General features: G+C 48.3%; 1 protein-coding gene across 3 annotated transcripts in view; it reads right to left on the bottom strand.

The window, feature by feature from the left end:
• Nucleotides 1-17532, bottom strand: part of LOC307209507 (uncharacterized protein) — a 200319-nt gene extending 182787 nt beyond the window's left edge. For 2 of the 3 annotated variants that reach the window (XR_013835625.1, XM_079964622.1), the window contains exon 1: nt 16996-17532. Coding sequence is in view for 1 of the 3 variants with exons in the window: in XM_079964622.1 (XP_079820748.1) it covers nt 16996-17409 (414 nt within the window). In the remaining 2 variants the exon portion in view is untranslated. Of the gene's footprint in view, nt 1-14136; nt 14258-14672; nt 14777-16995 lie in introns of those variants that run through there. The other variant, XR_013835626.1, reaches the window with a different exon arrangement.
• Between the last annotated feature and the right edge of the window lie 6721 nt (nt 17533-24253).

The following is a 24253-nucleotide window of genomic DNA, read 5'->3' on the forward strand; positions in this document are numbered from 1 at the left end:
CCCCGCAGCCCCTCCGCCCCCCTTCTCCCCCTGGCGAGACTCACCCGAGAGAGGCAGAAGGGGGCTGGCCAGGGAGGGGCCTGGGCCAGGGGGGAGGACCTCGCCCCCCCCACGACGCCACTTCCGGTCCTCTCTAGGAATCCGGCTCTGCTGCTTTTAACCCTTGGCGAGCCGAGCGGAACCTCCTCCTCCTCCGAGGCAGGAACCACGTGCATCGCCCCCCCCCAAGAAGCAGGGGACCCCTCACTTGTGGGAGAGTCTGGAAGGGGGTCCGAGGGGCGTCTAGTCCCCCCCCCCGCCAGGCAGGACTCTCAGCTCCAGCATCCCGGATGGAGGGACCCCCACCCTCGGCAGAAACCCCCTTTCCCCCCCCCCCCATGTCCTCGTTGTTGTCTTCCAGGTCCCTTTGGATCCGGAGGGAGAGGGGCCCCCGTCCTCCAGAGCAAGAGACCCCCTTCCCTAGTCCCCGCTTCTGCTTTCCTGCGCCAGAGCTGCTCGGGGGCCCCCTAACTGGGAACCTCCTCTCTCACACCCCCCCGGGTGCATTGGGAGAAGGGAGAATCTCAGGGCTGCCTGCCGTGACCCCCAAGCTGGGGGGCAGAGGGTCCTGCCCCCTTCCTCTCGGCCAACCAGGGGGGGCGAGTTTGCAGGAGCTCTGCTCATCATTTGGGTCCGGACGCTGCTTGCCCCCTTGGGGAGGGGTCTTGGGGTCAGGGAGAAAGGAGCATCCAAGAAACCCCATTCTGATGGAGAGAAATCAGGGGAGGCAAAACATCCGACCCACCTTGTGAGGGAGAGGGATCCAGAAGGATCCTGCGCTCCTCACCCAGGCATCCCTGATGGAGGGACCCCCACCCTCTGCAGAACCCCCCCCCCGCCTGCCGCTCTCTTCCTCCCATGGCAGTTAGAGGACTCCCCCAAAATCCTGAGTCCCCCCCCCCGCCAGCCCCTTCTGGCCTCGAACTAAGGCCAGGACAAGGAGCCAGACCGCTCTGCTTCCCCTTTGACCCAAGCACCAGACATGCAGAGAGCTCAGAAAAGCAGCCTGTCAAACTGTGGCAAGAAGGAGATACCGTGTATTGTCCTGTTTCCACTGATGGGGAGATGCTTCATTTGGGAGACCCCCCCTGGAGCTGCCCCCTCCCCAGGCCAGAAGCAGGAGGAGGAGCAGCCGGGAGGGGAGAAGAAGCCAAAAGAAGGAGCTGGGGATGTTGAGCCTGGGAAAGAGGAGACAAAGAGGCGGTCCGATAGCAACTGTTATAAGAATTTTAAGGTCATGAGAAGGGGACGACAGAGGATGAGATGATTGGACAGTGTTCTCGAAGCTGCCAGCATGAGTTTGACCAAACTGCGGGAGGCAGTGGAAGACAGGAGTGCCTGGCGTGCTCTGGTCCAGGGGGTCACCAAGAGGCGGACACGACTAAACGACTCAACAGCAACAACAACATGTATCTTTCTGTTTCCTCTGTATATCCAATACAGTATAGAAAAAGTAGAATCTTCACAAATAATCACCAAATTTCAGCGGTTTGACCGATTTCCTTGGTTCCAATGGTTAATATCTCCTCTGGAAGAGGGGAATTCAGGGCTCGTCCTTCCTCCATAATCCCTTAAGCATAAAGTCATATACTCCTTGCCCCTCCATAAGGTGTGAATTTAGCCTCACAATAGGAGGTAGGAGGGCAGAAATCCAGGGACGGAGAATCAAGGCCTGATACTTTTAAAGAAGTGCAGGAAAGCCTTGCACCTCCGGAAAAACGGGCATTCCTTAAACATGATACTGTGCTTTAAAGCGCACCTCAAAGTTGCACCATTGACATTCCTTTTGCTATACTGTCCCTTTTCCTCTCCTTATCCAAAGCTCTCCCATAAATAAGCTTTCCATTCATAAAACACCTGACCAATCACCAGGCACCATTCAAATAACTGTCAAACCTGTTGTTGTTGTTTAGTCATTTAGTCGTGTCTGACTCTTCGTGACCCCCTGGACCAGAGCACGCCAGGCACTCCTGTCTTCCACTGCCTCCCGCAGTTTGGTCAAACTCATGCTGGTAGCTTCAAGAACGCTGTCCCACAATCTCATCCTCTGTCGTCCCCTTCTCCTTGTGCCCTCCATCTTTCCCAACATCAGGGTCTTTTCCAGGGAGTCTTCTCTTCTCATGAGGTGGCCAAAGTACTGGAGCCTCAGCTTCAGGATCTGTCCTTCCAGTGAGCACTCAGGGCTGATTTGCTTCAGAATGGAGAGGTTTGATCTTCTTGCAGTCCATGGGACTCTCAAGAGTCTCCTCCAGCAATAACAACAGGCATATAAATGTCAAACTAGCAGCCAATAAAATCCTGTTACGTTGACAGCTACTGATATACCATTCAATGGGAGTTACGGTACAGCGCCCCCCTGAAGTACTGCAGCTCTCAAGCCAGACTCGGCTCAGTTTAAGTAGTCAGAAGCACCACTGGGAATAAGGGAATGTGAGAACAAGCAATCAAAACCACTTTTGACACATTTGTAGTGAAAATCTTTAGAAATTCATGTAAAATAATTCCAGGGAGTGATTTACGCCATTCCAATGTTGTTCTCAGAACGAGGGGGTAGGAAGTCAAGTTTTCAAATGTCAAAATGAATGTAAAATCTGTGAAGAGTGTGTGTGTGTGTGTGAAAAGTATAATGTTAAAAAAATGTGCCCCCCCCCTGTGTGGAAAGAATCACAGAACTGTAGAGTTGGAAAGAATCATGGAACTGTCTGTGTGCAGACAGTCTCAACTTGCAAGCACGGTCTGTCTTTTTGCCATTGAGCTAGTCCCCACATTTGCCCAGCACAGGTAATATGAAATAACTGGGTTATATTCTCCAAACAACATTAAACTTGTGCAAACGAGTTAATGATTTCCCTGTCTCCTTGAATTCCCCAGACAAACGAAATTTATGATACTTTAGCAGTGCAGTTCACTGTGGATCAAATGGTGCATTTCTACTGTTAACATAAAATCTTAAAAGATATGCTTTGATACAGAAGTAACTACACTCAATCTGTAAATGGAACCTCAGAAAATCAAGTTGCACCAAAGGAACATAAAACAACAACACTGTTTGACTTTATGGATCAAAAGATAATCTCTGCTGGATTTGAAATTATATTATGAGGCGTCTTGTCTCTGCTGGGAAAAAGCATGGGAAAAATATAAAAACCTGTATGGGAAAAATATAAAAACCTATTGGAACAGAAGACACCATGTTGGCTTTCCCCAGTGGAAGCAATACCCCTAAAAAATGTTAATGCAAAAGGTGAGTGGGCAACCTCATAGAAGTAGAACAACAATTGAAATTGAAAAGATTTGAACATATAAGACAGTTACCGTATTTTTCGATTTATTGGATACACCAGACCATAGGAGGGGGAGAACAGGAAATAATTTTTTTTCTTCTTGTTCTCCCCCTCTAAAGCAAGGTGCATTCTGTGCGTTCAAGGTGCATTCACCCGAAGCCTTCTACATGTGAGGAAACAGCTATCCCAATTACCTCAGAGCAACCATGTATTCACAGGAGTGCACAAAGTTTGCCTAACTGGTTCTCTCAGGAATGACAATAGCAGGCATATGGAACAATTTCTAGGTAAAACGCTTTGAATAAGTAATGTAACTGCTGCCCAGCTCAAATTCCTCCCGTGCTAAACTACCCCCCAAAATGTGCAGTCCACTGCAAGGCTCTGGAGCCTTTGGGTTCCTTTTGACCTGCTCTTTGGGGCTGGCGGGGGGGAGCACTGCTTTCCCCCACCGCCAACCCCAAAGACCAGGTCGGGGAACAGCGGGAAGGTGGCGCTCCGCCTCCCCGCTGTCCCCCGAGCTTGTGGGGCTGGCGGTGGGGAGAAGCGCTGCTTTCCCCACTGCCAGCCTCCAAACCAGGTCAGGTTTGGAGGCTGCTATCCGCAAGCCTTGGGAGCCCGCCGGGAACGTTCCCGCTGGGCTCCCAAGGCTTGCGGATATCTGACCGAAGCCCGGGGGCGCTGTGCAGCGCTCCCCGGGCTTCAGGATGCAGGCTGCTATCCGCAAGCCTTGGGAACCCGGCGGGAATTCCCGCCCGGCTACCAAGGCTTGCGGATAGCTTCCTGAAGCCTGTATTCACTCCATAGGACACACACACATTTCCCCTTCATTTTTGGAGGGGAAAAAGTGCGTCCTATAGAGCGAAAAATACGGTAGTTACAGATTGGTTGCAAAAATCCAGAAGTGAACTGTACAAACTTGTACAAGAACTCAATAACAGGCCTGATTTCTGAAGGGCTTTGCTGACCTTCTGAAAATGACCTAGCACACCAATTCTTATCTCTAAGATTTTGCAGACTTTGGCTGTGAACTCAGGCCCCACAAAAAAAAAAATCAAGTTGTGCCCTAGAGTTTCAACTGGGCCACACTGGCTGGCCTTGAGTCTCAAACTTGCTGGGCCCATGTCGCCCTGCCCTCGCATGAAGTCTTGGGTTCACAATTTGGGGAGAGGAGAGACTGCCTGCTGGGGGCCGGGCGGGCCGGGGAGGCTCCCTAGATTTAGAGGCCCTAGGCATCACCCTACTTAGCCTATATATAAATCCGGCACTGGGTCTATTTTCATCTGTAAGTGAACTCACATTCGAAACATTGAATAAGAAGTCAAAGTGAATTTCCCGGGACACATTTTATTCAATCTCACCTACAACTCTGTGTGCTGAACACGCACAAACACAAAGCTAATATGAAATTCCTGGGAGTTATAGTCTCCAAACAACATTAAACTTGTGCAAGCAGGTTAATAATTTCCTCGCCTCCTTGAATTCTCCAGACAAACAACATTTATGATACTTTAGCAGTGCAGATCACTGTGGACCAAATGGTGCATTTCTACTCTTAACATAACATCTTAAAATATATTATGCTTTGATACGGAAGTAGCAACACTCCATCCATAAAGGGAACCTGAAAAAGTTGCACCAAAGGAACATAACAAAGACACATAAATGGAACATTTTAAAAAACACAACTTTAAAATACATTCAAGTATGGGTGTGTTTTGTGGTGTGTGCACGCGCGCGCTTCAAATGTAGGGTATGTACAGTCTCAGTGGCATTCCAGGTCCCCCAACTTCAGATTTCTTGACTTAAAGCACTGGGCTGCTATAACTAAGCAGGTTAACGGGCGTGATAAGATTTCTGCGATGGTTGTTTAATTCCATTTTAGAAGCCGGGTGTGCCAGTCCAGGAGCCGAGACTGTGATCTGCCAGACTCCTCTTTGGAAACAGCAAAGCCCAGCGTCGTGGCCTGTCTCTGGAGCAATGGTACCTCCTTTCAAGAAATTCTGAAATATTTTATTTTGATTTCATGTGGTTGTTTTGAGGACGGTTCTCTATCCTGGTCTTGCTCTCAGATGGGACTGTTGACACTGCAAAAAGATATCCTTGCAACTGTTCACTGGGCTGCATAAACAATCATCTGTATTTAATTCTTTCTAAATATTATGGGTTATATTTTTTGGAGCAGGACCTGGGAGGTAAGAGAGAAGCTCAGCCTTGGGGCGGGGGGTGAAGTAAAGTATTTTGGCATTACCTGTGCCGGAACTGAGAAAAAGAGGTGCTGGAACTGAGTTCACAGGATTTTCACAGGAAAGAAAGGGAGCAATTCATAATGGACGGTTACAATCTTGATTGGTTCCCTCCTTTAGTAGAGAGGATTAAGCTGGATAAAAAATATTATGGTATAGAGCAAGAAAGGACAGACTTTGAAACTCCACAGTACACAGATGGTGCAAAATGTATAAACCATTGCTGAAATTTGAGACTGAAGAACAGGTGAAAGAATGAATGATTAAAGAAAGGGGCACAAACTCTGGTTATAATATACGGAAAGAACAGTGGGAACCTATGTGGACTAAGGAGTTAAAATTTACATTTTGTTATGATCTCAAAGAGATTTTTCATAAAGTGATGTCGCTGGTATTTAACTCCTGGAAAACTTTTCAGAATGTATAAAGATGTTTCAAATGTTTGCTGGGAATGCCAAGAACACAAAGGGACATTTTATCATGCTGGATGGACACGTAAACAGGCTAGAATATATATTGGATTCAAATACATACTTTGATACAGCAGATTTTAAAAGTTAATATTCATTTGACACCAGGACACTTTTTAGACACACCATTAGAAAAGGATTACGGAAGATTACTTCAATATATTATAGCTGCGAGATTGCTATATACACAAAGATGCAAAGATACAGTCTGACCCAAGAATGGCTGATGAAACTATAGGGGTTGGCTCAAATGGCAAAGTTAACATGCGTAATTAGAGACAAATCATCACTGACAGTTATCAAGGATTTCCATTTCTTGTGCAGTTTCTGTGTGAAAGAGAAAAGGAACTTGTAATATCTGGATTTACTGGTTTAGAGGAGACAGAACATTTGGATCTGAATGAGTGAATAATGTGTTTTGCTGCAGGACAGAGTACCAGAAATCCTTTAATCTTTTCTCCCCTTCCATTAATCTTTTTTTATCTTTCTCTTCTTTCGTCCTAACACGAAAAAGGGTTAAAGCATTAGCAAGCATAGCAGGAGGGTTGTTGTTACTCCTTGTAAACTGGATCTGCTTCCGCATATTGTTGAATATCCCTCGAAACCCTCAGTTGACACCAGTCCAGGTACTGACACTGGTACGTCCTTCAAAGGGGGAGGGGAATGATACCTGGGAGGCACGACAATACCTGAAAGCCATAACCCGGAAGTTGGCACATCACACACCCAGCTGAGTACCAGGTTGGCATAACTTCGTTCCCACAGTCCCCACCACAACGCATCCAGAGTTGATGACACAGCAAGATGTTTCCCCAGTTGCAACCCCAATACCACTTACGCCTGGCCTGAGCTCAAGATAAGGGTCAGGAAGCAACTGCCCTGTAGACAAGGAGAAGAAATTCCTGACTTCTGAATGTCTTCTCCATGCAAGCATTGGTGTGTTTCCTACAGTTGTATAAAAGCTTTTAGCATTCTTTGTTTTGGGTTCTTTTGGAACTATCAAAACACTCACTCCTGCACCTTTGAATGACCACTTTTTAACTTGCCACCTGTTGTCTCTCCATTGAATGGAAGAGGGACAGCATTTTTTGGCATTTTGGGTGTGAGGCTTGGGTTCTTATGCCAAAGGCCCAATGCAGGAAGGGTGACCCAAGGTCCTGGAAAATTATCTTTTGTGGGTACGAACCTGGGACAAAGGGGTGGAGAGTTGCCTATCCAGAAGGTGATCAGTCAAAGGTTCTAGTCAGCAGGAGTGCTGAGTTCTGTGAGCAGAGTGGGTGGACACGCATCCATGGGAATCCTGACGTTCTCTCAGAGAGTCTGTTTGATTCTGCTGAGGAGGGAGAGGTTGACACTGAACCTGCTGCTGAGGATCAGGTCTCTGACCAGGAGCAGGAACAGGGAAGGGCATCTCCAAAGGCTATTAAGCTAAAGCAAAGGAGTGCGCCTTCATCTCCTACCAGTCCAGTGCAGAAGTTCAGAAGACGCAGTAAGTCGGGGGGGGGGTCTTCTGGTGACTTGGATGCACTAGCTGGCCCCAGTGGGTCAGAGGGGGCACCTGAAGTAGTGCTCAGGCATTCCATATGGACTACTAAAGGGAGGTCACTAGTGTGTGGGTTGGTTTGGCATAGTGCGAACCAGAGTGTTTTGAGGAAGTTCAACAATTGCCTGAAGCAGAAGCCAGGAAAAGAGGCAATGGGAATTGAGTTGAACTCAATGAGGTCTCCACCACAAAGCTGCCAGCAGGCAAGCAGGCCATGAGCTGTCGCTGGGTTTACAGGAGTCTGTTGTATCTCTCCCAGTGGAGCAGACCTGACATAGCGTTTGCTGTGAACCTCCTCAGCCAGGAGGCTACAAAGCCCAGTGCGAGTGCCTGGTTTGGCATCAAGAGAGTGCTGAGGTATTTGCAGGATACCAAAGATTTTTGCCTCACGTTGTCAGTTGAAGGGGACGCACGGCTCATGTACTGGACTGACAGCGATTGGGCAAATCTTGGAGACAGGAAATCGGTGTCTGGGATGGTAGTGAAGTTTGGGGAATTTCGAGTTGGGTGGAAGTCCCAAAAGCAAAGTCTTAGTGAACTTTCCTCTACTGAAGCTGAGTTCAGTGTGTTGTCTGATTTGTGTAGGGAATTGGAGTTCTACTGGTGTTTGGTCCAAGAGATCTGTGGGGATTGTTGTTTGCCCATTACTGTTTGGGAAGACAATCAACCCTGTCTGAAGTTGGCAGAGTCTGGACAGTTTAAGTCTAGAACCAAACATTTGGACATACGTTTCCAGAATGTGTGTCAAAGTGTCCAGGCAGGATTGGTGCGGCTGAAGTACTGTCCAAGCCAGGAGAACCTGGCAGATGGGTTCACTAAACCTTTGAGCTTCCAGCGTCGTGGGGAGTTCTGTGAAGGGTTGTTCTTGGGGTAAGTAGTTGTACTTACAGTTTCCCTCAGTATGCGGGACAAGAGGAGGTGTGAGGAAAATCAGAACTTGCAGGGTTAAACAGTCCAGTATATCGTCCCTGCCTACCGAGGTGTGGCTTGTTCACATACGGGAATGTTTCTTCGTGTGTGAGTTACTTTCGTTTTCTGCTGACGAACGGGAGGAAGTCTGCTCTTTCTCCCAGATGACTTATTTTGCTATGCTGCACATGAATTAAAGCTTCTTAGATTAGGAAGAAGCTTGCGTACGGACTGTTATTTATTGCACCCACACAAGGCACATACCGCTGTTGTGGAACACTGTTTGGAGCCAGGGAGAAGTCCAAAGGCTCATAGCCACAGGGAAGATTGCCGGACACCAGTCTAACTCAACACACACTCTTTATTTCTTCCACACTTCAGCTGGGCAAGAAGAACAAGGTCACCTGCTTGAGGATATATGTGAGACACTGACAAAAATGTCCCCCTGGTCAAGTTCTGTTGCTGGGTCACTGAATGACAAGAACACTCTTCCAATCCTTGCCCACATACTAATCAAAGCCTCCCCAAATTAAATCCTATATATACCTATTGCGATGACACCGGCCCTCTTAATCAACCTCTTTCCACATTTCATGTGCTGAGATGGCTTCTCGCTGCTGTGAGTTTTTTGATTGGGTGTGAGATTTTCCTTCTGACTGAAACTCCCTCCATAATCTTGGCACTGAAATAGTTTCTGCCCTCGGTGACTAATGTTATGTTGATGGAAGTATGTGCTTTTATTAAAGCCTTTCCTACATTTCAAGCACTGATATGCTTCCACTCTGTATGAATTTCTTCATTGGAAGCTAGACTCCTCTTGGAAGGGAAGCTTTTTCCCCATTTCTACTACAGTTTGTGCCCTGTATGAGTTTTTTGATGGACAATGAGACCTGCCCTCCTTCTGAAAGTCTTTCCACATTCTTGGCATCGAAATGGTATCTCCCCGCTGTGAATTATTTGATGGGAATTGAGACCTTCTTTCCAACTGAAGCTCCTTCCACATTCCAAGCACTGGTAAGGTCTCTCCCCAGTATGGATTCTTTGATGGGAAGTGAGATTGTGGTTGTGACTGAAGCTCTTTCCACATTCCAAGCACTTATATGGTCTCTCCCCTGTATGAATCATCTGATGGGAAGTGAGATGGTTGGTCGTCCTGAAGTTCTTCCCACATTCCAAGCATTGATATGGTTTCTCCCCTGTATGAATTTTTTGATGGGAAGTGAGACTCGCCTTCTGGCTGAAACTCTGTCCACATTCCAAGCACTCATACGGTTTCTCTCCTGTATGAATTATTTGATGGGATGTGAGCTGCACCCTTTGACCGAAGCTCTTTCCACATTCCAAGCACTCGTAGGGTTTCTCCCCTGTATGAATTCTTTGATGGGATGTGAGATTGGCCCTGTGACTGAAGCTCTTTCCGCATTCCAAGCACTGATATGGTTTCTCCCCTGTATGAATTCTCTGATGGGATGTGAGACTTACCTTATGATTAAAGGTCTTTCCACATTCTTGACATTTAAATGGTTTCTCCCCTGTATGAATTCTTTGATGGTAAGTGAGATAGGAGTTCCGACTGAAGCTCTTTCCACATTCCAAGCACTGAAATGGTTTCTGCCCTGTATGAATTATTTGATGGAGCATGAGACCTTCCTTCCTTGTGAAGCTCTTTCCACATTCTGGACATTGAAATGGTATCTCCCCACTGTGAATTATTTGATGGGAAGTGAGCCTTGCCTTCTGGATGAAGCTCTGCCCGCATTCTAAGCACTTATATGGTTTCTCTCCTGTATGAATCATTTGATGGGAAGTGAGATGGGAGCTGCGACTAAAGCTCTTTCCACACTCAAGGCATTGAAAAGGTTTCTCCCCTGTATGAATTATTTGGTGGGATGTGAGATTCACCCTCTGACTGAAACTCTTCCCACATTCCAAGCACTTATAGGGTTTCTCCCCACTGTGAGTTCTTTGATGGGCAATGAATTTCGTGCTCTGACTGAAGCTCTTTCCACACTCTTGGCATTTAAAGGGTTTCTCCGCACGATGAATTCTTTGATGTCGATGGAAGCTTGTGCTTCTATTAAAGTTCTTCCCACATTCCAAGCATTGATAGGGATTCTCACCTGTATGAATTATTTGATGGGAATCAAGACTACTCTTCCACCTGAATCCCTTTCCACATTCCAAGCACTGATATGATTTCTCCTCACGGTGAATACTTTTATGTCGATGGAAGTTTGGTATTGTATTAAAGTTCTTCCCGCATTCCAAGCAGTGATAAGGTTTCTCTCCAGTATGAATTCTTTGATGGGAAGTGAGAGTGGCACTACGAGTGAAGCTCTTCCCACATTCTGAGCACTGATAGCCTTTCTTCCCACTGTGCTTTCTTCGATAGGAACGGGAGCTCTGACTGAAGCTCTCTCCACACTCCCAATCTTGATATGGCTTCTTCACTGTGTGGATTCTGTTGTGGTCTCCCCCATTCTTCATTTCCAATCCATCACCACCTACAATGAAGAGAGAAACTAATTAGATCCTCAGGAAAAAATGCGAGCCCCAGTTATTAAACACTGCTAATGAATGTTTGTGAAAGAGAAAGAATGGAAGATGCGAGGTCTTCCTACAGAGGTCATGGCCTTTGTTGAACAGCATTCACAGTGTGATGGCCTGGGACTCGGGCTGCACTGGATCCTTCGCCTCAGGCGGCATCTGAACCAAGTCTGGGGCCTGATCCTGAAGAGTCCCAGTCTGCACAGGTTCCCCTGCAGCAAACACCAGCTGGGCCAAGTCAGGGGCCTGAGCCTGCCCTGGCTCCAGATGCGGGGATTGCCTCGTTGCCTCCAGCTGGGCCATCACTTACAGCTGCTCCACTGCCGGTTGGGTCAGGGGAGGCTGAGGTGGCCTCTGGGTCTAGTAACCCACCAACATCTCCTGAGCTGCAGAGACTCAGGTCTGAGAGGAGAGACCTGAGTACTCGCCAGAGGAGTGCTCACCTTTGGGTGAGACAGGGAGGTGAGTCAATGGGGAATCAGGACTGGCCCGACAAAGATAAAAGGCTGTCGGACCCCACCCCAGGTTGTGGGAGCAACATTGCTGTATGCTAGACCCTGCCTGAGATCCTGTACCTGTCCTTGCCTGGTTTCCTGCCTTGTGTCCTGCCTTGGCCCTGTCGGACTGACTCCTCATGGAACCTTTGGATTCTGGACCGCGTTTCATGGGTTACCCCTGGGCCCAGCGCACACGGACATATTTATGGGAACCAGAGGTTCAAAAAGTCTGGCCCTTTTCTAGGACGGATTTTGTTTGCCACAATCATGAAATCCACTCCAACTCTGACATTGGTCTTCTCTTTAAAAAACTGGCAGAGGCTAAAACAAAAACCCAAAACCTGACAGAAATTACCCCAACTTCCCTAACAACTCTATGTGTGAATGTTGCCTCTAAAATCCTGTGGAAAGGGTGACTGGGATTCCAGGTGGCCCTTTTTTCAGTTAGGTCTGTTCTCAACTGTCGAGTAAGAGAGAGAGATTTTCTGTGAGAGCAGCTGCTGCTTGTTTTATGCTGCTATGTGCCTCAGAATAAGTCTGTAAAGTCTCATATAGATAGAAGCACATGTCAGTCACTCTAAAGACTTAATGTAGCAGGATTATTTGGTGTTGAATTATTTTGGCTTTTTGTGTGTAGCTTATAATGTCTTGAATAACGAATGGATTAAATGTAGAAATAATCAAAATCAGTAAAGAATATATATCTATAAACTTGATATAAGCACATATAAACATGTTTTAGTATATATCAAGTAATATAATGTCTTCTGCTTAAACTCTAAACAGAGAATCTTGTGCAGTCTTTCCTAGGAGGGAAAAAGAGCTATATTTTTTTAAAGGGTCAGACGATCTGGGGCAGCCTCCATGCATATAAACACCGCAGAAAAAGGGTTCTCCCTCAGACACTGATGTTAATAATTTGACCACTCGATGTCACTGTTCTCTTAATTATTCTCTCAAAAACAATTTTTAAAACCAGATTAAAAAGAAGAAAGAATTTTTTTGGATGGATAGAGGAAATTTTACAGTGGAATAGGAGACACGGGTGGAGCTGTGGGTTAAACCACAGAGCCTAGGGCTTGCCGATCAGAAGGTTGGCGGTTTGAATCCCCGCGACAGGGTGAGCTCCCGTTGCTCAGTCCCTGCTCCTGCCAACCTAGCAGTTCGAAAGCACATCAAAGTGCAAGTAGATAAATAGGTACTGCTCCGGCAGGAAGGTAAACGGTGTTTCTGTGCGCTGCTCTGGTTTGCCAGAAGTGGCTTAGTCATGCTGGCCACATGACCCAGAAGCTGTACGCCGGTTCCCTCGGCCAGTAAAGCGAGATGAGCGCCGCAACCTCAGAGTCTTCTGCAACTGGACCTAATGGTCAGGGGTCCCTTGACCTTTAGGAGACTGAGAATAGTGTTAGACAGACTTGAAGCGATACTATGTATTGAGGCAGGTGTCTCACCACCAGAGAAGTTCTTGACAATTTAAAGAAAGTTTATGAATTTACAAGGTTTCCTTCGCAATTTAATAAGAAACTTATTTAGACTAAAACATGAAGAAAAGAAAGATTGCCAGAGTCATGTGACAGAATTTTAACTATTATTGAAAAGTTAAAGCTGGCAGAATATTCTGTCTGAAGAACAGAATGGGAACAATATTCTAGGATCTTTTGGAATTCTTTTTTTACTTTTTCGTATCCAGAATGGATGGCAATCCAAATTTAACACTCTGAATTAACAAAGGAATGCATTGAAAAGGAGAGAGGATTCTTCAATCAGATTCTCTAACTTAAGCTTCGTTTCTCAGAGAAGTAACAAGGGCATTCATAAGAAGATTACCGTATTTTTCGCTCTATAGTACGCACCCAACCATAGGACGCACCTTGTTTTAGAGGGGGAGAACAAGAAAAAAAAATTCTCCCCCTCTCTGCCCAGCGCCCCTTCAGCAAAGGGACTGACTAGCCATGGAAAAGCCCACAAGAGCCGCGCAGAGCTTGTGTGCGGCTTTTGGCGGCTTTTCCTGCCTGCCTCCCCCCTGCATTCGCTCCATAAGACGCACACACATTTCCCCTTCATTTTTGGAGGGGGAAAAGTGCATCCTATAGAGCGAAAAATACAGTATTTTCTACAACTGTGATAAAGGCAAAGGTAAAAGGCAAAGGACCCCTGGACAGTTAAGTCCAGTCAAAGGCAACTATGGGATTGTGGCGCTCATCTGGCTTTCAGGCCCAGGGACCCGGCGTTTGTCCAGGTCATGTGGCCAGCAGGACTAAACTGTTCTGGCACAACGGGACACCGTGACAGAAACAAGAGCGCACGGAAACGCTGTTTACCTTCCTGCTGCAGTGGTACCTATTTATCTACTTGCACTGGTGTGCTTTCTAACTGCTAGGGTGGCAGGAGCTGGGACTGAACAACAGGAGCTCATCCTATCGTGGGGATTCGAACTGCTGACCTTCTGATTGGCAAGCCCAAGAGGCTCAGGGGTTTAAAACTCAACGCCAGCAGCGCTCTTGCAGCTGTAATAAGGAGGGACATACAGCCAAGTTTTGCAGAGCTCCAAAGGTGAAGAAATCTCAAAGTAAGCAATCAAACTGCAACCGAGCCAGAAGATACCGTTATCTCGTTCCACACGAAATGAGTCTGTCAGATGAGAAGTCAGAAGTGACGTTGGTTGACTCAGGAGCATGTCCATGCGTCACAATGTAAATTTCATTGGTGGTACAAGAAATGTTAACTGTTGATGGCGAAATTTTAATAGTTAATGGTAAAACTGTAAAAATATGGGGTAAAGGTTCGGGATATTTAAACTGCAAATTGGGAACTGAAGTAAAGCAAATCAGAGTGTAAGATGTTCTTTATGTACCACATATAAGTTGTAAATTTCTGAATCAAAGGATATTTAAGAGTCAAACGACCTGGGTCAACTTCCAGGCATATAACTACCACACTGTGAAGCCTACATTTAAGACGGCCTGGCTAGTTCAGATCATCCTGGTCATTGTTTAAAAAGGTGTAACTGGAGGAAGAATATTCACAGAGAAAACAGTTGATACCCTTCCATTGAGCTGCATCAAAATATTGGCGGTTTGTGACATAGAGGTACGCTTGGAATTTCAAAACAGATATTATGATCCAGCAGGAAGCCTTACGGAGAGAGTCCAGGATCCTACGATTCTCCTCCATGACTTCCTTATGCAGAGCTCTCTGGTCAGGATCCAGCAACACCCATTCCTCGTCCGTGAAACGAACAGCGACATCTTCAAAGCACACCGGACCCTAAAAGAAAGAGGGAAATGTCCTCCTCTTAGACAACATAAAGATTGCTCTGTTGTGATAATGTCTGAATGGGATTGCTTTGTGCACATGTTCAATACGGATGCTTATTTTAACATCTTAGTGGAACTCTTTTATTGTGTATTTAAATTATGAGTATTCATCCTTGTGGGGTGTGTGGGGTGACAGTACCCTTGGTGGTGGACACGTTCCTTCTGGGGTGGTTTGTCCACCTTTGGTCCCCATCCTGCTCTCTGCTCTCACCTGTGGCTGTCAGCATGAGACAGCGGCCACAATCCTGGGAAGAGCTTTGACTGACCGGCTAAACCAGGTGAAGGGAACCAATGGGTCTTAAACCCTCAGTGAGTTAGGGACTTGCCTGTCCGTGCTAAGACTAGTTTCAGCACACTGAGCAGAAGATAACAAGAGTAGGTCCCGCAGTCAAGTTGGTGGTTGCTCCCTGTGCTTCAGAGAGAAGAGCAGAGCAGATGGGGCTGGTCCACCTGGGAAGGGAACCCAACTGAGAGAAGGAAAACTTTGATCCTAAACCTCCTCTGCCTTGCGGGTTATCTTCGGGAGAAGAAAAGGCTACGGAGTGAAGCCAACACAAATCTGGAATGGAGTCCCTAGGGCGGTTGGATGGAGTCTTGTACGCCTACTTCCAGCAACTCCTACAGCCCAGCTGATGCCAAACATCTTGCTCTGCTTTTCTTTGGATCACGTCAGAGAGGCCAAGAGTGAGGTTTTGTCATCTGGACAGCCCAGGACCTCCATCCACACTGCCCAGGCTTGTGCCCCAAGGAGGTCAGTTCACTGGTCTCTGCAGCCACAGCAAAGGCTGTGGTTCTCCAAGAGTTTGACTTCACCCCCGGAGGCGCACTCCATGGTCTTTCGAGTGCCAAAATGTGCAGCTGAGTTAGATGAATCCTGGCACCTTTTTATGGTATGTGAGCTGCGTCCAGAAAATTCAATACATGTGCGGAAATCGTGAAGGGCCACTTTGACAGAAGCCAAGAAAAGGTGAGAGATTTGTTGGGCTCAAAGGCTGCCCCACCCCTCGGCCTCTTTCCCCACAAGTCTCCTTCCCCATACCTGATCGGGTTCCACAGGCACTGCTTCCCCTTCGCCACCATGAAAAGACGGAGGAGGAGGTCTTGCTGCCATCGTTCTCTCACCTGCAAGAGACAAAGTTAACTGGAAAGCCAGAGTGTATTGTTCTCTCTGAGGTTCAGTTGTACAGACGACCCTCAGAAAAAAGTCTCACCTGCTAAGCGTATTTCAACACTTTAACCCATATTTTATTTGTGTAAAAATACTGTCTCTGCTCCTCTGGGCTTTTGGTCTCATATGTCTCCCATCAAAACATGAAAAGAACTCAATTGTTACCTTCAAAATCCACTAAATATTACCGTGAAAATTCTCCTTCTTCCTTACCCATTGGCCTTTCTCTGGTGTCCATCAGAGTCCTCTCTGCCTCAGAGGAATCAGGGCCCATTTCTGCTAACAGATCCTTTCCCTGAAAGAACAAGAAGGATTCAAAAGAGAATCCTGGCAGAATCCGAGACCAGGGAGAAGAGTTGGTGGAAGAAGATTGGAAGAAATTTAAAATTTATTTACAGAAACACTGTAAAGTTTTTGAATGTTAATGACATTGAAATGAAATGAAGGGGTTCTAGTAATAAGGTATAAGAATATGTAAGAATGGATTGAGACTAGATGAAAATTTGAAGCTATAATATGTGAGGAAAAATAATTAAGGATAAATTAACAGGATATGAATTTGCTGAACCAATCTTTAAATGGAATACAAAAAAGGGAGGCGTGAGGAAGTCAGGAAAATAAGTTAATTAAAGACGAGAAACTAAAAAAAAGGGACTTTTGTTTTATTTTGTTTTTCTTTTTGTTCTATCTTAAATGTTTGCATTTCTGTATTTTTGTATTTTTGTATCTTTGTGTTTTTGTATTCTTCTTGTGTTTTTTCCTTTACTGTCAAAATGCAATAAAATATTATTTAAAAAAAAAAGAGAGAGAAAATGAGGGATTAGAGAACAAAAACTTTAGTGGTATCAGATCTCATTCCTTGGGTGCTACCCAAAAAAGGATGGGTCATTACTAGAGATTTTGAGATGTTCAGAGCCCCTTGGGAATATCCAGATGTTCAGAGCCCCTTGGGAATATCCAGAGGACAGTCTCTCTCACCTGCTGCTCTGCCTGCTGTCTCTCCTCTGCCTGACTCAGGAGGAAACCTTCGGCCAGGGCCACCGCCTGGGAACTGGTCTCTGCTCCACATTCCCTCACCCAGCTCTCCATCTCCGGGGGAAGGACAGCCAGGAACTGCTCCAAGATCACCATGTCCAGCATCTCTGCTTTCGTGTGCCTTTCTGGCTTCAGCCACTGATGGTCTAGTTGGCAGAACCGGCTGCAAACCTCACGGGGTCCTTCGGCCTCCTGGTAGCAGAACTGCTTGACCTGCTGGCTCTGCACATCTGAGCAGAGAGTGTCCTCCTCACCCAGGATCTTCTGCATGGAGTTTTCCCAGAATCCCCCACTTCCCCCAGTTTGCATATCACGGTCTCTTCCCGCTTCAGGACCAGCTGAGTCTTGCTCATCCATCTGTGCCCTCAGGAAGCCTCCAAGAGATCAGAAGGAATCAGAAGGAATCTTCTGCCACGTTCTGTCTGTGCGAATCAGAGGTGCCAGCAAATCCTACAAAGCGAATGTGTTGCTCTGTTATAAAATTGATATACCATCAGGAAAAGTAAAACGTTCATTGAACAAGCATGCTCAGAAAATTCAACTAACTACTGGCCAGTTGCTAAACCCCCTTCCTGAGCAAGGTTCTGGAGTTGGGTGGTCAAGGACCGGACGAAGGCACTCTTAGAGGAAACTGATTTCCTTGAAACATACAGGTCACCCTGTATGATGACCTCTGTCAAGAGAGAGACAAGGGAAACGTCCGTGTTAATTCTCCTCAACCTCTCAGCGTCTTTTGATACCATCGACCGTGGAGCGCCTGTCCCAGTTAGGGGTGCCCCCCCTTTGCGCTGGTCCTGGTCCTACTGGGATGGATGTTCCCAGAGAGTGTTGCTTGGGGAGTGCTCTTCAACCTCATGGAGCCTTCAGTGTGGGGTTGCTCAACATCTATATGAAACCTCGTGAAGAGGAGGAATACCCCCCTCCTCAACTATTTATTGAGAGTACAGGGCTTCATCCAGACCAGACGGAGGCCCTGTTAGTGGGGGGTTCCCTAGACCGGATAGAGTTTGCTATCGAGTTTGGTATAGTTTGCTATGCAAAAGACGTTCCGAAGGTTGACATCCATATCAAGTGACAACTGACGAAGAAAACATGTGAGCCAATAGACTTCCTTTTGATTAAGGAAAGAAAAAGGCTGAGCAATGCTAGAAACTTAATCCAGTAAGAATACTGGATCTTCCTCTATTTGCCCTGCTAACAATGTTGCCCTTTCTCCTTGATCTGCCAGAAGAAAAGACACAGTAGCAAAGCCGGAGGGACCTGGCAAAGAGGAGGAAGAATGCCCCCCCCAACTCTTGATGGAGAATAAAGGGCTTTCTCCGCAGCCCCCTCCCTCCCCAAGGGGGCAGAGCCCTGGCCCCCCTCGCCCGCCCCCCCGATTTGGGCCCCCCCGCAGGATCTGACCTGCCCCCCCCCCGCAGCCCCGACCCCCCCTTCTCCCCCTGGCGAGACTCACCCCAGAGAGGCAGAAGGGGGCTGGCCAGGGAGGGGCCTGGGCCAGGGGGGAGGACCTCGCCCCCCCCACGACGCCACTTCCGGTCCTCTCTAGGAATCCGGCTCTGCTGCTTTTAACCCTTGGCGAGCCGAGAGGAACCTCCTCCTCCTCCGGGTCAGGAACCACGTGCATCGCCCCCCCTCGAGATGCTTCATTTGGGAGACCCCCCCCCCCAAGAAGCAGGGGACCCCTCACCTAGGAGGGTCTGGAAGGGGTCCGAGGGGCGTCTAGTCCCCCCCCTGCCAGGCAGGACTCTCAGCTCCAGCATCCCTGATGGAGGGACCCCCAATCTCTGCAGAAACCCCCTTTCCCCCCCTCCGCCTGCCGCTCTCTCCCCCCCCCATGGCAGTTAGACGACTCCCCAAAAATCCCGAGTCCCCCCCAAGAGATGCTTCATTTGGGAGACCCCCTTGAGCCCCCCCCAAGAATCAGGGGACCCCTCACCTAGGAGAGTCTGGAAGGGAGCCCGGGGGGCGTCCAGTCCCCCCCCTGCCAGGCAGGACTCTCAGCTCCAGCATCCCGGATGGAGGGACCCCCACCCTCGGCAGAAACCCCCTTTCCCCCCCGCCCCATGTCCTCGTTGTTGTCTTCCAGGTCCCTTTGGGTCCGGAGAGGAGAGGGAAGAGAGGGGGGGCCACTCTCCTGCGCCAGAGCCAGAGCTGTCAACATTCCCCTTTTTTAAAGGGAAATTCCCTTATTCCGAATAGGGTTCCTCGCAAGAAAAGGGAAAAGTTGACAGCTCTGGCCCGACCTGCCTGGGTCTCCCCTCCTGGGAATCCCCTCTCTCACCCCCCCCCCGGGGTGCATTGGGAGAAGGGAGAATCTCAGGGCTGCATGGGGTGATCCCCCAAGTCAGGGAGCAGAGGGTCCTGCCCCCTTCCTCTCGGCCAACCGGGGGGGGGGCGAGTTTGCAGGAGCTCTGCTCATCATTTGCATCTGTAACCTGAGGGACCACTGTATTCCAAAAAGAAGGGAAAGAGACACACACACACACACACACACACACACACACAGAGCCGCCACCTGTGCTGCATCTGCAAAGCTGTATCAGGCCAAGACTCTAGGAGTCTTGTTTGACCACAAACTTGACATGAGCCAACAGTGTGACGCGGCAGCTCAAAAAGCCAATGCAATTATGGGCTGCATCAATAGGAGTATAGCATCTAGATCAAGGGAAGTAATAGTGCCACTGTATTCTGCTCTGGTCAGACCTCACCTGGAGTACTGTGTCCAGTTCTGGGCACCACAGTTCAAGAAGGACACTGACAAACTGGAACGTGTCCAGAGGAGGGCAACCAAAATGGTCAAAGGCCTGGAAACGATGCCTTATGAGGAACGGCTAAGGGAGCTGGGCATGTTTAGCCTGGAGAAGAGGAGGTTAAGGGGTGATATGATAGCCATGTTCAAATATATAAAAGGATGTCACATAGAGGAGGGAGAAAGGCTGTTTTCTGCTGCTCCAGAGAAGCGGACACGGAGCAATGGTTCCAAACTACAAGAAAGAAGATTCCACCTAAACATTAGGAAGAACTTCCTGACAGTAAGAGCTGTTTGACAGTGGAATTTGCTGCCAAGGAGTGTGGTGGAGTCTCCTTCTTTGGAGGTCTTTAAGCAGAGGCTTGACAACCATATGTCAGGAGTGCTCTGATGGTGTTTCCTGCTTGGCAGGGGGTTGGACTCGATGGCCCCTGTGGCCATCTTCCAACTCTTCCAACTCTATGATTCTATGAAGAGTGGATCCAAGCTACATGGATTGGGGACTTGGCCAGGACAAGAGGGGACACTCAACTTGGCTGGGAAACAGAAACATGTATATATTTTCTTTTGTTTTACTTAATGAGTGTAATGTGGAGGTCAAGGGAGGGACAGGGACAGGGACAAACCTGATACTCAGGTGTCCACCAGAAAAACCTCCCAGTTTGTGACACCCCCCCCACCCCCCCGGAGATGAAGAGAAAGGGATGCTACTTACAGCCTGCCCATGTTGTCAACGAAAAGATCCCACCCTCCTATCTAAAGTAACTATCTAAAATGCCCACCCAAGCCTAAATCTGACCCCAACCCCAACCCCTGCCCTAAGTCTATACCTAACCCCCGCCCTAACCCTACACTCAACCCTAACTACTCTATGTAAAAAATTAATATATATACAGAATATGCACAGGTGTGCACAAAAAACAAAAAACAAAACAAAATAAATAAAAGTGTTAAAAGAAAAGAATAAAAGAAAATCTAAATAAATAAAATAAAATAAAGGAAATAAATGAAATCAAAATCAAAATAAGAAAATGAAAAAAGAACAAAGCACTAATCCTCCGCTTACTCTCCATCAAACGCCGCCGCCACCTCTCTCCTCTGACCTCTCCTCACTAACCCACAATGGCTGCCTGCAAGCCAGTGGCTTTTAAAGGAGAAGCAAGAGATGTCACAAAGGAGGGCGGGTCCTTGTCACCGTGGCAACCCCCCACCAGGACCTGGCCCCACCTGGCCCCTCCTGAGTGGTGATGCTCCTCTGTCAGAACTCGGAGGCTCCTGCTCTTCCGCCTGCAGAAAGCTCTGATCCCAAACTCTCTAGCCCTACGACTGGCTCTGCCCCGATAAGTCCTTTTGTTTCTAAGGTGCTTGGTGGCTCTCTTCTTCTACATTTGCTGCAGGGGCCTTAATAATATCACTACCCTTCTGCACTCTGTGAATCAAGCAGGGGCATGGATTTGCAAGCATTTGTAACTTCTGCCACATAATTTTCAGGTGGAACTCAAATCAGGAGAGAAAAGGGTATATGCAGCCTGATCTTTCCGTGTGGGTGGCACATTTCGTTGTGCATGCAAGTTTAATGGTGGGCCATAACATTAAAGGGACACGGGTGGCACTGTGGATTAAACCGGTGGCACTGTGGGTTAAACCAGTGGCGCTGTAGGTTAAACCACAGAGCCTAGGGCTTGCCGATTGGAAGATCGGTGGTTCAAATCCCCACAATGACAGGGTGAGCTCCCATTGCTCAGTCCCAGCTCTTGCCAACCTAGCAGTTCGAAAGCATGTCAAAGTGCAAGTAGATAAATAGGTACCACTCCGGCGGGAAGGTAAACGGCATTTCCGTGCACTGCTCTGGTTCGCCAGAAGCGGCTTCGTCATCCTGGCCACATGACCAGGAAGCTGTACGCCGGCTCCCTCGGCCAATAAAGCAAGATGAGCGCCACAACCCCAGAGTGGGCTACGACTGGACCTAATGGTCAGGGGTCCCTTTATAACATTAAAGGCAGACGCGTGGGGCACCATTCTGGCCTAAGTGGGGAAAGGAACCATCAAATTCGCTCATAAAACCTCTCTGGCATGGGAGCACATGAATTCCAGAGCCATGGGCACATGAATGCTTCACAGTCTGTTGTTTTTCCTGCAGAATTCACATTTGGAAATATGCACATACCTGCTTGTTTCCAAAGGAGTGCTAAAATAAATTAGCAAGTCCTCAAAGAGGCAGGCCTGTTCCAGTCCCCACCTCAGATAGTCTCGAAGGGCGAGGAAGCCAGTGCAAATTTATTAGCAATTTCAGCAGATGTTGCGTCTCAAGAGTGCAGCAGCCAGCTTTGGGCTGACCAAAATCCTGGCACCTTGGCTGAGTGTCCTGGAGCATGCACAGAAATCCTTGACCTCTAAGGGGGATGTAGCATTTCAAAGACTGCAGGGCAAATGTGCTCCTGAGCATATGCAGAATCCTTTTCGTCTGGTGAGGTGTGGGGAACCTTTGCCCCCCCCCAGCTCTTGCTAGACTGCAACTCCTGTCAACTCCAGCAAGCAGGAATTCAGCAACATCTGGAGGACCAGAGGTTCCCCACACCTGAGCTAGAGACTCTGCAGGTATCTGTGGGTTCTGGAGTCCCAGAATTCGCCTTAGGTATATTTTTCCATGGATGTTAGTGACTTCACCTGCCTGAAGCTGCATGGGATTTTTGTGGTGCAGGCTATGCCCCTGGCTATGATGTGTGATTTGATGGTGGGTTTGGGGTGACCCAATGCATAAAGTGTGAGGATCCATGCTTCAAAACCACGTTTTTGGGCCACGGAGTTGCCAGGAAGCTGTGGATCCGTGATTTTTGTGGTGCAGGCTATTCCCATATTTGATCCGATGGTGACTTTGGGCTGATCTAGTGTAAAAATCATGAGGATCCATGAGGATCTGTGTTTTTTAACCATGTTTTTACGCCATTGCGGTACCATGAAACAGTGGATGTGTGATTTTTTTGGTTCTGCCTACAGACAAATGTGTGGTGTAGCAGAGTATCATGGTGTTTTTATTTTGTTTCAATATAAAAATCATATGAATTCATGAGGATCCGTGTTTTTGTGGTGCTGCAGCTCAGCAAAGTATTGAATCCACGTTTTTTATAGTCCAGTCTGTAGGCGTGCCTTCCAGGTGTGATTTGACACTGGACTTGCTGGAGTTATTTTTTTTAAAAGTATAGGATCCATGAGGATCTGTGTAGATCCGCCTTTAACCCAGACCCTTTTATACCCTAAACCGCCCTGTGCCCCCCCAAACCCCTTCCTCCCTCCCTCCCTCCCCGCAGACAAAGCTCGCCCCCCCCCCATGCCCTGCACCAGAAAGAGCGATTGGGGGACGACTCCCTTTGGGGGATGAGTCCAGGGGTCACTCTGCAGCCCTTGTCCCCCAGTGCCCCTCCCTCCCCGACAGGCCAAAAGATGAAGAGGGGACTCCCCAATCTGGGGGGTCCCCCATACAGAAGCTGAGCAGCCCCCCTTCTCCCCAAAGCACCCCAAGAGAGGATCCCAGGAGGGAAACTGAGGCAGCAGGCAGAGGAGAAAGAAGAAAAGACCCCCAGCCCCACCCCTGGCAGGAAGGGGAATGGGAGGGAGGGGCTTCCCCCCCCCTTATTTCCTGGCCTTTCCGGGAATGCAGCTCAGTGCTTTTTAACCCTTGGCGTGCTGAGCGCAGCCGGCTCTGCCCTCTCCTCTCTCCATCTTAAGCAGAAAAACCCAAATTCAAAGATGCTGAATTTGGGGCGGGGGGGGGGGGAACCCCCTTGGCCTTCCGAGCTGCTCTGCGCCTCGGCTAGAAAAAACGAGGAGCAGGAAACCCCATCCTAGAATTAACAGCTGTTGAAAAAAGGCTCTGGTCCTCTTTCTGGCCAAAGGGAGAGAATAGTTCACAGCGCCGGCGGGGAGGGGGGGGGGAGACACCTCTCTGGGGGTCTCACCTGGTTCCCCCTGGACGGGAGGGAGAGAGAGAAAAAGCGGGTGCCCTTGGTTCGCAAAGGGTTAAAGGGAAGGGAGCTACAAGGGAGGGGTCCTCAGAGCAGAAGCCCCCCCCCCCTCTTGTCTTCTCTGCCAAGGATGCGCAACTCACTCGGTGAGCCTCTTCTGTTTCCTGCCATGGGGTGCTTTGGGGGAGAAGGGGGGTCCCAGGATTGCAAGGGAGGATGCTGGGGGGGGGCAGGTTCAACTTATGCATGGGGGGGCCCTCCAAGTCGAGGAGCAGAGGGCGTTAAGCATAATGCTGAAATGGGAATGTTGACTTACGTTAAATTACCTTTCCTCTGGCCCTGTTGCCTTTGGGGGACTAGACAGGTAAGTATCTGGCCCTTAGAACAAGGAAGTGGGGACTCGACCCCACTCATCTGTCTGCAGCACTTTGGAGGTTCCTGGTCTGCCCCACAGAGGACCTTAAGGTCCATGAATAATCATAGTTTA

The sequence above is a fragment of the Podarcis cretensis genome (assembly GCF_951804945.1).
Source record: "Podarcis cretensis genome assembly, chromosome: 2".
NCBI classification, from domain to species: Eukaryota; Metazoa; Chordata; class Lepidosauria; order Squamata; family Lacertidae; genus Podarcis; species Podarcis cretensis.